Here is a 13,081-nt window from a genome sequence, read left to right as displayed (position 1 = left end):
TTGTAATAATAATAATTGACTACTTTACTATTGTAATTTTATTGTCAAATGTCAGACTGATGCATGTCTGTAAGACTCAGTATTCAGTTCTGATAAAATATATTTACGTGATTGAACACATAATTACAGTTATAACCACTGGAGGATCTTCAAACATTTTGGCCTCCAAGGACTACTACTAGCAGGGACAAAGCAACAGGTGGCCATTTATTTCTTGTATAAATTTGCCACACAAAGCTGGAATTCCACCAATAGCCACATGCAACATTTGAATTATAGCCTTTTAAATTTCATGCAAATCATTTATGATAAATAAAGAGATAAATGCTGGCTACAGTATGTTCCTTAAAACAAATATATGGCTCCAATTCTCCACTCTCGCAAATTCAGTTCCTCCCTGTGTATAGTTCCTATTCAACACTGTTCAGTGCACAAGTATGAAAGAATTTAGAAACTGAATATCTGAACGTCCACCCCAGCTATTTGTTTTCTGGGTCTCTTTTGCAAGATCACTGCAATCCTAGAGCAACGACACAAGATCCTCCCTGCATTTCACAACTGATATTTCTTTACTAACTTTCATGAATACATGTTATGATTTGAAATTACACAAGTCTTATAAGATAAGATAAGATAAGATAAGATAAGATAAGATAAGATAATACTTTATTAATCCCCAGATGGAGAAATGAGGGGTTTTTTTTTTTTTTTTTTTTTTTTTTTAAGATGAATGTTAATAAGGTTATTATAGGTCAAATAACCATCAATATTTAGACAGTTTTCTTTATGATTTATAATTATTTCTAATTATATCATTGTTGTGTACAAATGTGAACAACATATGGAAGATGCATGTAAAACAATATTATTTAGAGCTGAAATGATGTGTAATTTACTTTCATTTGAAAAAAAAAAAGTATTAGCTTTGAGGATGCCATGAATCACTCACTGGGACTGGCAGGCACAGAGACTATGCCTTCTTCATGGAAAATGACAGACACAGAGGCCACACCTCCTTCATTGAGAATGACAGACACAGAGGCCACACCTCCTTCATTGAGAATGACAGACACAGAGGCCATGCCTTGCTTCAATGAGATTGATAGACACAGAGGCCATGCCTCCTTCACTGGCATTGACAGGGACAGAGGCCACACCTCCTTCTCACACATAGACCTCTCCTCTTCATTGGGACTGGCAGACAGAGAGAAAATGCCGTGCCTGCTCCATTGAAATTGACAGACATAGAGGCCACACTTTATTCACTGGGACTGATAGACAGAGGCCACACCTCCTTCAGTGGGACTGACGGGCACAGGGGCCATGCCTGCTTCACTGGAACTTTGAAAATTGACACTCATGTACAGACAGACAAGTTACAGTTAGAAAGAAACAGTATGAAATTGGTAACATCATGCTGCATGCCTCAGGCATTCACATTAAATATGTACATTTATACAGCTTCAGCCGTTGTGTTTTTACTTTAAAAAAAAAAAAAAAAAAAACTTCTCAGATCGCAACGCCTTATGGGTGGTTTCTACTCCTGAAGTCTACACTTCAGGCGTCCAAGGGGTTATCTAATGCAGTCGTTCTCAAAGTGGTATATGGGGACCCCCAGGGGCCCATTAAGCATAGCCGTGTAGTGATTTATTTTTACTCAGAGACAGTGGTGGATACCACGACCTACCAATATTAAAGTTAATATATTTATTATTGAATTATTGAAGGTATTAGCCCAATTGTCTCATCACTTGATTTGAACTGGTAAACATCAATAACCAAAAATAAATGCGTAATTGTAGGCCTATAAATGTTGCCAGTTATGTCAATCTTAGACCTAATGTGTTCTGCCAGTGAAAAGGAATCAAATTGATTTATTCAGCAATAAAAACTCTATAGACAATTACATAAATAGACAAATAGACAACATACTGTTATACACATTTAAGTAGACCAGAAAAATACACAAAATATTGTTGTGCACATTTATAGAATGTTCATGAAATAACTCTGTACTGAGGCGGTCAGGGGGAGTTTATTTTACAGTTAAAGGGGTCCCTGACTGCAAACAGTTTGAGAACCCCTGATCTAATGAGCATCCCTGGAGCTTAAGTGCTGGAAAGTCTCTGAAGATTTCACCCGCAATTGTTCAAAAAGAAATCAGTTAGTTCGTTTTAAAAATCAGTATTACAGCAGAGCTTCTGTGATTTAAGCTGTTGACAATTCAGTCAGTTTCATCCATCCATCCATCCATCCAACTTGTATTTGCACAAGAGACTGTCATTATGCATATATTCAGTATGTATGGGTGCTGATAATGGTAATAAATCACATAAAGCGGTGTATGTCCTGGAAAAGCCTTAATGAGTAGTACTGAACAGAACAAGCTCACACTGCTGATTCGCTCAAGACAGGCTCAAAGTGTAATCTGAAACAGTCTTTGAAATAATGCTCAACACAATGCAGCGCTTTATCAGTGTACATATGTGAAGCTGTCAATATACAGCATATAAATGTGTAGAAATGGTTTGAGGTCTGCAGTGCAGTTAATCATTCTGAAATGAATAAACCTTAGAAAGAAGCCTAAGCTTATGCACAGGTGAATATGACTGTAAGTGATTTTAAATGATACAAACAAATGATGTAAATACTGAGCAGTACAGATCCAAAACTGAAGATACTGTACCAGAAAAACATAGACAACAAGGCAGATAGGACAAAAAGACCAGCAAATATCATTCTAATTCATCTCTGGTGACCAAGAAGTGAACCTGCTGATGGACATGAGCTGAAGTTCCTCCACATTGGCTGCAGGTAGATGGCGCTCATAGACCAAACATGGAACAGCACTTGCTGCTGTGTCTACCTAATGCCAGGATGGTTTAATAGCACCATAGATGGCGCACATGGTTTAAACCAGTCTGTCTGTCCTGTCTATAATTGTCAGTTATGGAACAGAGAATGAGGTATTAAACCAATGGCAGGCAGCTTTAAAAGGTCATGTGGTCTTGTAAAAACAAAGGGAATACACTAGGATTATTAAGACTTTGGGTGTATCATATAGATTCTGCAGATAGATTAAATTAATGTGTTTAAACTCTTAAAAATAGTGCATTAGATAATAATAATAATAATAATAATAATAATAATTGCTATTTTGTTATTATTATTATTATTATTATTATTATTATTATTATTATTATTAGATTAGTACTATTTGCTTGAAACGTTGGACTGTACATCTCTGACAATGTTTTAGATAGAAATTGACCACTATTCTTATTTATAATAGCAAGTGAGAGCTGTACATTTATCTATTTCCTAGAAATAGTGTGGAACTTATTATACACATACTGTATAATATACACATATGATCTATCAGGGTAGAATACTGATATTAAATGATATCAGAATGAATATTTACAATGCAGAAGGCTATTACAAAATATGCACAAAATGTATACATGCAGTCTTGCTAATATCCATAGAGATTTGTTTGTGTTACACAGTCTATGATATCTCCCAAATCTGCCTATAAAGTGAAAAAATATATAGTCAAGAAGTGTTCATGTGCAGCATTGCTGCACTGTAATACAACCCTGTTATGTTATGTTAATGCTATACGTTGTTATATATTATATTATGATCATTTTCATCATGTTATGTTATATTACAATCTTTTTAAACATCTAGCCAGGAACAACAAATAAAAATGAGCCTCTTAGAGATAACTGTCTCATTTATTGGTGATTAAAGGGCACTTCTGACAAATATGCTGGTAAATTACAGTTAAACAAAAGACACCCTTGGCTCAGCTGATCAGCTCATAACAATCCCATTAAGAGGTTAAATGTGTGTTAGAGCAGGAAAAACTAAAATGTGCAGTGCAGTGGGAGCAAAAATGTGCTCTAGTCTGTAATCCTCTGACTCCTCCCCATCTGCAGTGATGGAGTCAAATCCTTCCCACTTTCCTTCTTCCAAGCCGGCTGACCTTTCAGGGATCCATTCATCAGAGAATATCCAAAGCTACAGCACAACCTGCACAGCCTGCACAGACTGCACAACAGCAGTATTTTTTCTTCTTCTAATTAAACAGGTTGTGTATTACGTCACAGAAGCTCTTCACACTTTGGAGGGATTAGTAGACTATTCAGTTAATTTATTCTTTAATTTATATATTTTATACAAAGCTTTTTGGACTGTGAATTAAGAAGAGATCACATTAGGACCCTTTACCGGTTATTTGTGCATTTTTGGATAGCCGGCATGATGATGCTTTCATTAAGGCTGTTACTTTTGGCTTGGAGTGGTACACTTTGCTTCGTACCGTTGGCGTGGACTGGTGTGATGGAAAGCTTGTCCCAACAAAACCAAGTTTTTTCAGAAGAATTTGAAGATGCACAGTTGGAGGAAGAAGTAGACAATCAGGAGAACGTTTTAACCCAGGTAAAGCTGCTGAAGGCCAGGTGATAGAGATTACTGTGGCAGCAGTGTATCAAATAAGGTAAAGGTTTAAAAGTTTGGAAAGATTTCTCCAAGGTATTGAGGTATGCACAAGCAAAGCTAAAAAAAATCTGGATTTTCAAACAAACAAACAAACAAACAACAAAAAAAACAGTTTGGGTGTACACCATTTTGTTTCCTTTGAGTGCAGAAATTGCTGTCTTTAAATGAGAAAATTGCCTATTGTCTGGTCTGCCTTACCCATGGAGACACTTTGCATACTTTGGTGTTTTATGGCACAAACCAGAGGTCAAGCTCTTTATGATGTTAAAGTAGATCTGTTAGAAAAATGCACCACACCACAAAATATTGTACTACAAAGTCCTGCAAAAGCAAATTCAGTTAATGCCTGCAAAATACTGGATATGTTTACTCAATCTGCAACAGTTTGATCAAACTATATTGCTTTATTGCTTTTTCAACAGTAATAATTTCATGCTCTATCACTGCTCAAGCAATGTGTCATTAAACTGATCTGTTAGGGCAGGAAACACAGCAGTTCCAGTTTTCTCCTTTAATCTATGTACTGTTAAGGCACTACTTTAAGAAACTAGTCAAAGAAATGTGTGTGTCTTCCACAAAGTTTCCATGTTTCTCTGTCCAAATCCACCACATTTTGGTTGAGGTGCTACAAAAATAAAAACTACCATGGATGCATAAAATGACAGATTCATGCATATCATTTCAACTTTCAGTACATTACTCAGTGTGAAGGCAACATAAAGAGAATATTAAGGTTCACACCAGTTCACAGTGACTCATATCTATTCTGGACTTCTTAATCTAACACTGTTGGCTTAACCCTTCAGCTCCTAGGTGACTATGACAAAGTGAAGACTCTCTCAGAGGGCCCGGATTGCCGCTGTAAATGTGTGGTCAGGCCTTTGAGCAGGAGCGCCTGCAGGCGTATTGAAGAAGGGACTGGAAAGCTTGAGGATTTCTACACAGTGGAGACAGTGACCTCAGGACCCAATTGTAAGAAGTGTGCATGCATCGCCCCTCCATCTGCCCTCAATCCCTGCGAAGGAGACTTCAGGTTTAAGAAGCTCCAAGAGGCTGGGAAAGATGATGTCAAGGTAAATAGGAGGAACAAAATGTATTTTTGACCTTCTCAAGTTTTCAGGGCTGCTTGTGTGGTCTTTTTTGCATTGCACTCATTGCAGCTGCTTCTTTGAAAATTAAATATACACGTTCCACTCAAAACAAATGGCGCTAAGGCATTCAGGCTATAGTTTTGCACTGGATAGTGTAACGGATAAGTAATGAAAGACGTTTTCATAAATACACGCCCATATTCTTATTTTAAAAGAAAGAGTTTAGTGGAATAGCAGAGATCATCTGTATTTATAACGAGGATCAAAGAGAAGCTGTGTTATTACTTTATCTGTAAAACCTGGTACAAGTGCACCTTCAAAATGTGGAGGGCGGAGCCTGGGATTGGAATATATGAATCTGTACTAAGGAATATACAGTAGTGATTCCAGTCACCATGTCATAGTGTTCAGCTATACAGCTATACAAGTTTTGTTAGTGTTTAAAGATAAACATGTAAGTCACACTGTGTTCTAAACCGTGATCACACATAAGTACTGTTTTTGAGTGAGACTGACTCCCATTACTACTAAAGGAAGCAAACTTCAGACACCAAACATACATATCTTGTCTGATCTGATACATTTGGGTTTACGGGGAAATTGTGCAAACTGATTTTCTCTTAAACCATTACTTTAAAGCCAGCTGGTTGTTTCTACATCATGGGGTTTCTTTTGACCAGAGAATGTTCCTTTAACAGCTTTCCACCATCATGGACTTGCTCGAGGGGGCTTTGTATGGGATGGATCTGCTAAAATTGCACTCAGTCACCACTAAACTCCTGGCACGTGTGGAAAACATAGAAAAGGTAAATGTTCTCCAATCTTCTCCATTGTGAGATCTTTTACCAGAGATTAGTAACACTTTATTTTAATTGACTGATTAGTTGGAGTAGCTTGCATGAAAATAAGGGTAGGACAGAAATATAGAAATAAAAATAGCAGGTGAAATAACTCAAATAGACTTTCAAATATACTGTACAGGTGTACTGAGTACAATGAACAGTATGCATAAGGCTATAAGTGCAGATTTACAGATAAACTAGACTATAAATATATGTGCAAAATATACACATCCAACTGAATGGATGGTTGAACAGAATCAGTTTAGAACAACGTAAACGGAATAATATACGTAGCTAAAAATGAAATTTGCACACATATGTCAAAAATATTGAATATATTAGACATATTAGGTGTCTGATGGTTTTTACATACAGTACATGGCTTCACAGTTGCTAAATGAGCAATAAAACATGACTGTCTGAGCTGCTGTTACAGAAAATTTAAACCAAACCAAATCTGAATTCAACAGTCCTGTGGTATAACAAGAGATTGTGAGTTACTGAACATACTGTACATCTTGGTTGAATGACTACATTTGGAGTAAGATAGAACAATGTGTGGAACAGACTGCAACCCATTTTAGGTTTTGAAGAAGAATGCATGTTAAGAATTACCCCTCGACTCCTCTCTATTGGCATCAGATAAAGGGCATTCGAGTTCAATATGTTTTCACCCTGGACCACTGCTGAGCAAATCTTTTCCTTCCAGTCATTTTCCAGAAATGTGACAAAGGAGCAAGGGAGCGTGAAAGGAGAGAAAGAGCAAGGGAAGGACTCACGTGACCACCATCACCTGGAGAAGAAAAGACGTTTGAGCGAGCTGGAGCCCTCACTGCAGAATAAAGTCGCTGCAGCTTTCTCACACACAGAGGTGAGAGAGATTATGCTGAGATACACCAAAGCCAACACACACACACACACACACACACACACACACACACACATACACGCACAAGACCACATATACAGTATGCAGTTCCCACACTGAAATGTGTTAGAAAACAAATGCACATTAATGCACATTAAAGCTGTTCTCATAGCAACTCATAGTGGACCAACACTTTAGTAACACACTTTATGTTGTTGTTTTTTTCTCTTTAATTTGTCACACACCTGTAACTCTGATAGCCTTAAAAGCTATAGTTGTACTTAACCTCATGCATGGTGTAGATGCACTGCTGATTATACAGGAAGACTTGATTTAGGGCACTGAAAGCATTTTTTCACGCATGTGCAAATATTCATGGCAGGGTTTTTTTATTTATTTATTTATTTATTTATTGAACACAGTCTGCAATAACGTTAACACATTATTGTGCAATATGTAGTATTAAATCATTTTTATTCTTCCCTCCGGAACTAAATCAATCCTTAACTTATTTGCTAGCCTCCATGCCATCTTGCATCAGACAGTCTGTATCTGATGCATTCTACGCCGCTCCTTTCATGAGAGACTACCTGGCTTACACATGTGCGACTTTCCCAGGCTTGGTCGCCCCTTTCAGCCTACTCCAGATGGGCCTCCTCCTCATCTTTCTGTTTCACCACTGAGATCCCCCTCCCCAGCATGCACACATACACACACACGCACTCACTCACTCACTCTCTCTCACACAGGGGAGTGCTAATGGGGGCCAGCTGGCCTAGCTCAACATGAGCCCTTATCTTCAGAGGAATCTTCCTCAAGCGGCCGCCCATTTGCTCTAAAAGGCATTTTATAAGTATGTTTGTCTGGACAGTATTGCTGGTGTCATGTGGGCCGGTGATTTGGTTAATTAATGGCCCATAGACATACAATTTCTCTCATCCTGGGGGTTATAAGAGGAGAAATCTCTCGCTTCTTGCTAATAACGCATGGTCTTTTATGGCCAGCAAAGACATTTATGATGTCCAAAGTTTAGGGAAAACTTTATACCTGCCAGTTTTAATATCAGGTATACAATCATCATACAGTCACCTCAATTAAACATAGAAATCAAATTGGAACTATATACCATCATCTATATAACTTCCAATGTACATTTCCATCCTTAAACTTTGGGCCAAACCTTCTAATGAAGCTCCCACAATTGTGCAGAGCAAGACCAACTATGTGTTGAGGAAAAAAGTATTTCCAGCTTTGCAACATTCAAAATCAATGACACAGTGGGATTTTCAAACCTATTTTGGTCCAAAAATGACCAATACCATTTACCAAGACCCCTATTAGTGCAGATACGGAAATAAGACTGTACTTTCCAGGGCTCCTGAGTGGTGCAACAGAAAATTCTTCATCCAATCTTCAAAAAAAAAAAAAATCGCATATTTGACTCCAAAAAAAAAAAAATGTCCGCATGTCCAAAAGGTCAAAACTGACTGTCTTCTCGGGGTAGGAAGGATGGTATTAGTTTCCCGTCTGTCAATCATAGTGACACAAACCAACCGTGGACATTTTCCTGTGCGAGTGTGTTCAGTTGCCCTGTGACGTCGCATGAGCTGTAGCTTGAAAAGAGGTGTTAGCAGGCTTCACGTGTCTCAGAGGAAGCACTTGCTAGCCCTCACCCTCCCTGGATGGTAACTGTTGCGTGATACTAGTGAGTGAGAATTAGCAAATGAACAAATGCGTGATTAACCGGGGGGGTTGGGGTAGATTTTCCTGGCAATCACAGCCTTATAAGTTCTATCCCATTCCTCACAACCACATTTGGTGGTCTAATGTTCACTATTTATCTCCATCCAGAAATAGGCTACTTCACCAAAATATTAACTAAAACACACATTTAATTGTCTGTACAGAACAAACACCACATCAGACAATACTAAAGGGCCAATTTACACCTACAGCTTTCATGAACGGTCTCTCAATTCAAATTGTGCAGTTAATGAAAATGATGAATACATGACCATCATTTTCATGGTTTTAAATGATTGTAGATATTTGACTGATGGTATTTAAAATACCAAGCACTTAAATATGCACTAATATTTAAAAACAATCCTTGACTTGTGTGCTTTCTTGCTGTACTCACTTCTCTCTTTAGCTTGATGGTATTCTTAGACCCTATTGAACTAGCATGAGGATACATTTTTGATGGATATGTATGGATATGATGGACTATAGAGCCCGTCTATAAATAGTTCTGGATAAGGATGTGTGCAAATGCTGTAACGTAAAATAATATTAAAAAAAAAAAAAAAAAAAAAAAAAAAAAAACCACATGCACACTGTGTCCCATGAGAGTGTGCACTTTTATGAGATTACCATCAAAATATGGACATAAAATATACTGACAGGGAAGACAGCAGGTATATTCGCTGTAAGATCTGCCAGCCAGCTGCTTATTTCTACCACGAAAAATTGTTCGAAAAGGGAAGGAGAGAAACTGTATTGATTGCATATTGCAGCAACACTCTCAACCACATCACTTAATAATGTATTCATTCAAACACAACCTACACAAGGTTCCACCTGAATGAATTGAATTCCACCTCCATTTGGATAGGTAAGACTGCCAAATGATGAATATAAATATCAATTAATGACCGACGCTTAGTAGTGCCTACTCCAGAACCTTCACACTAACTGTCCCTCAGTGGTGGAATGAACTTCCAACCTCCGGGACCACAGAATCTGTCACTATTTTCAAAAAACAGCTAAAGACCCACCTCTTCCGTGAAGCACTTTGCTTTTCTAGAACTCAATTTTAAAAAGTCTTGTATGGTAGCACTACTTGTATCGTTCTCCGCTTGAGATATAATTTTGCTCGTATTTCCTCATTTGTAAGTCGCTTTGGATAAAAGCGTCTGCTAAATGAATAAATGTAAATGTATAAATAAATAAAAAATGGATGGCATAATTAGTATTGGAGGACATTTCTCATATCTGATATTTACTCAGCTTTTCTGTGGAAAAATATCAACAAAAATCCCACAAGGCTCTGTACTCATTACACTCAGTTTAGGTTCAGTAACTGGTACAACACAAGTAAGTATCTTCAATAAAGGTCAGGACCATTTTCTTAAAGTGCAGTATTCCAACTTTAACAAGTGTATAGGGTGGTAAACTGTAGACGTCTCTGGAAGCGAAAGCAGATTGCAACTGTTATGAAGCCTGGGCTTGACAAAATGTAATTGCATTGCGCTATCAGGGCCATTTAAAACTCCATTTCCAAAAGGAAATGGAGTTTTAACCTACAGGCTGTGGCGGGTGATGCTAACCAGGGTAAGGTGTAGGTTCACAAAAGGGTCAGACTGATGGAGGAGTAACAAGCCCTGTACAGCTAAATAGCAAGCCCAGTCTAAGGGGAGGTTAGAACGGAGGGTCCCCCCGGGTCTGAGCCTCAGTCTTAACATTAGTGATCAAAACATCTTCATTAACTCCTCATGCAGAGCTGTGTCTTATCTATTCACAATATTCAAGTATGATAAAATTATCCAGAAACTGGAAGAGATTTTACCAACGGGATTTCAACAAAGAATGAGGACACATTGAAACAAGCGTTAACGTGTTTTGCTGGACGTCTAACCTCTGCTGCAGACAGTGGCGCTCCTGTGAGCGAACGCCTCCTCCGCATGTCCAGCTACAGGTTGACCAGCTGCTCCATTCACCCCACCACTGAGCCACTTCATCCGGGTGGAGCTCCTCCGTCCCCTCCCTACTGTCCTGGCCCAGGGATACAGAGAGAGAGGGAGAAACAGAGAAACAGGGAAGGAGAATAAGAGAGACAGGTAGCATTTTCACTCTTAAAACCTGGGACATTATCGGCCTACCTTTACTGGTAGTGTTTACTGGTAACGTGTTTTCTAATTACTCTGAACTCTGAGTCTGCAGAATGATTTGCTCATAAATGACCATACCACATTCTGCTGTTCTGCCGCCCTGCCACACTGCAAAAATTATTCAGGAATGGTTTGAGGAACATCACAAAGAGTTCAAGGTGTTGACTTGACCTCCAAATGCCCCAGCTCTTAATCCGGTCGAGCATCTGTGGGATGAGCTGGACAAAAGTATGATCCCACTTCGCAACTTACAGCACTTAAATGATCTGCTGCTAATGTCTTGGTGTCAGATACCACAGCACAACTTCAGAGGTCTTGTGGAGACCATGCCTCGACGGGTCAGAGCTTTTTTGGTGGCACAAGTGGGACCTACACAATATTAGGCAGGTGATATTAATGTTATGGCTGATGGGTGGCATTTTAAAATTCAAGTTTAAATCATAAGAGACAAGGTGGAAAAGAGTCACGCAAGCACTTGGCTTTCATCAAAAAATAAATAATAATAAATATTTTTTTGTAAAAAAAATAAATATATAAATAAGTTCAAAAGCCTTGAAATCATTCTTTAAAATAAGCATTTCCCAATAGACAATGTCATATTGGATAATCTTCCACAGACACATCAAAAATGGAAACTTCAGAAAATACTGAACACAGAAAGGCATCGATTAGATAATAAAAGAACATTATGTGCCTGTAACTATAAGGGTATCAGGTCTATTATATTATAATGATAAAACAATATTGTATTAATCTTTAGAAAATAACTGGACTTCAGGGGTTGGTCAACCTCCTCACTAAACGAATAACATCAGTGTCAGAGTTGTAGATATGCATTTGGCTTTTGTGGTATTTATGAATAGGACATTGGACATGAAGTGTGATTCCGTGTCTTGGTTTCATGCTGTAGCTCATGCTCAGTTAGAGGAGGATGGCTGAAATGTAAACTCAATCACAGGGTTTCAAAACAACACCTCTCCTTCAGAGCTCAGTAAAGCTGTGGGAGACAAACACCAGAGCCATGTAGAGGCAAACATACTCCTCTTGCACTTGTCCTGCGACACCCTGGGGTAAAACTCAACAATTACCAGCTGGCTTCTAGGAAATGGGGCTTAAAGAGGTGGCCTCAGGTGAGCTGTGTGGATTTAGACACTCTGACGCGTAGAGAGCCGAGTCCAGAGCAATGCAACAAACATGAAATGAGAACATACACAATGGGAAAGAGGTTTGGGTGAGACAGAGCACTGTGTGTGTACATGATGTTAGAGTTTCTTCTCCTTCATTGACTTGAGACTTTTCATCTCCTTACATTTTCTGTTTGTATATGAGCCTCCAAAAAGTTTTCCTGGGAATTTCACGGTTGATTGCTGCTTCAGTCTTCCTCGGATTTTAACTCTGGCGTCCATGGACACGCAACCCTTTCCTAATTAATTACCTTCAAATTTCCATATTGGTTTGATGCTCCAACAATCTGTAACCATTATATGTTTCCCCCCCTCTTTACACAGAACAAGAGGGACAAAATAAACAAGTCAAAGAGAAAGAGAGATAAATGGAGGGAGAAGCTGGGACCTTTGAGCTCAAATTGAAAACAGAACTGATAAAGGACAGATAAACAGAGAAGGGTGAAGCAGATGAATAATGAGCTGGACAGACCGAGAAAGAGCGACCGAAGAGCTCACTCCATTTCTCTTCAGAGGCCCTGAATGACTCCGACACATGAAAGGACTAACGGCTGCAGGCAAATTATACCGACTCCTGTCTGTCGTCTAGACGGAGAGATAATCACTCTTCCTAATGCCTGAACCTGCACTTTAGCGACACTCGGGCACGACGCTGAGCAAATCTCTCTTCAGTGATGGGAAAGGTCTGTTATAGTGCTGA

At 38.7% G+C, this 13,081-nt stretch overlaps 1 protein-coding gene across 1 annotated transcript; it reads left to right on the top strand.

Moving 5' to 3' along the window:
* The first annotated feature begins 3,988 nt into the window (after window positions 1–3,988).
* On the top strand, window positions 3,989–7,442 carry LOC128635286 (olfactomedin-like protein 2B). The gene is made up of 4 exons (XM_053687377.1): window positions 3,989–4,446; window positions 5,313–5,579; window positions 6,296–6,403; window positions 7,149–7,442. The coding sequence occupies exons 1-4, from the start codon at window positions 4,267–4,269 to the stop codon at window positions 7,425–7,427; spliced, it is 834 nt and encodes a 277-aa protein (XP_053543352.1). The 5' UTR covers window positions 3,989–4,266; the 3' UTR covers window positions 7,428–7,442.
* Window positions 7,443–13,081: the final 5,639 nt, after the last annotated feature.

This window comes from Ictalurus punctatus, chromosome 17, assembly GCF_001660625.3.
Source record: "Ictalurus punctatus breed USDA103 chromosome 17, Coco_2.0, whole genome shotgun sequence".
NCBI lineage: Eukaryota > Metazoa > Chordata > Actinopteri > Siluriformes > Ictaluridae > Ictalurus > Ictalurus punctatus.
This window is presented reverse-complemented; position numbering and strand designations above follow the sequence as displayed.

Coding starts and splice junctions, on each gene's coding strand:
- LOC128635286 (XM_053687377.1), top strand. CDS start 4,267: ATGATGATGCTTTCATTAAGGCTGTTACTTTTGGCTTGGAGTGGTACA. Junction 4,447..5,312: donor AGGAGAACGTTTTAACCCAG/GTAAAGCTGCTG, acceptor TTAACCCTTCAG/CTCCTAGGTGACTATGACAA. Junction 6,404..7,148: donor GTGTGGAAAACATAGAAAAG/GTAAATGTTCTC, acceptor TTTTCCTTCCAG/TCATTTTCCAGAAATGTGAC.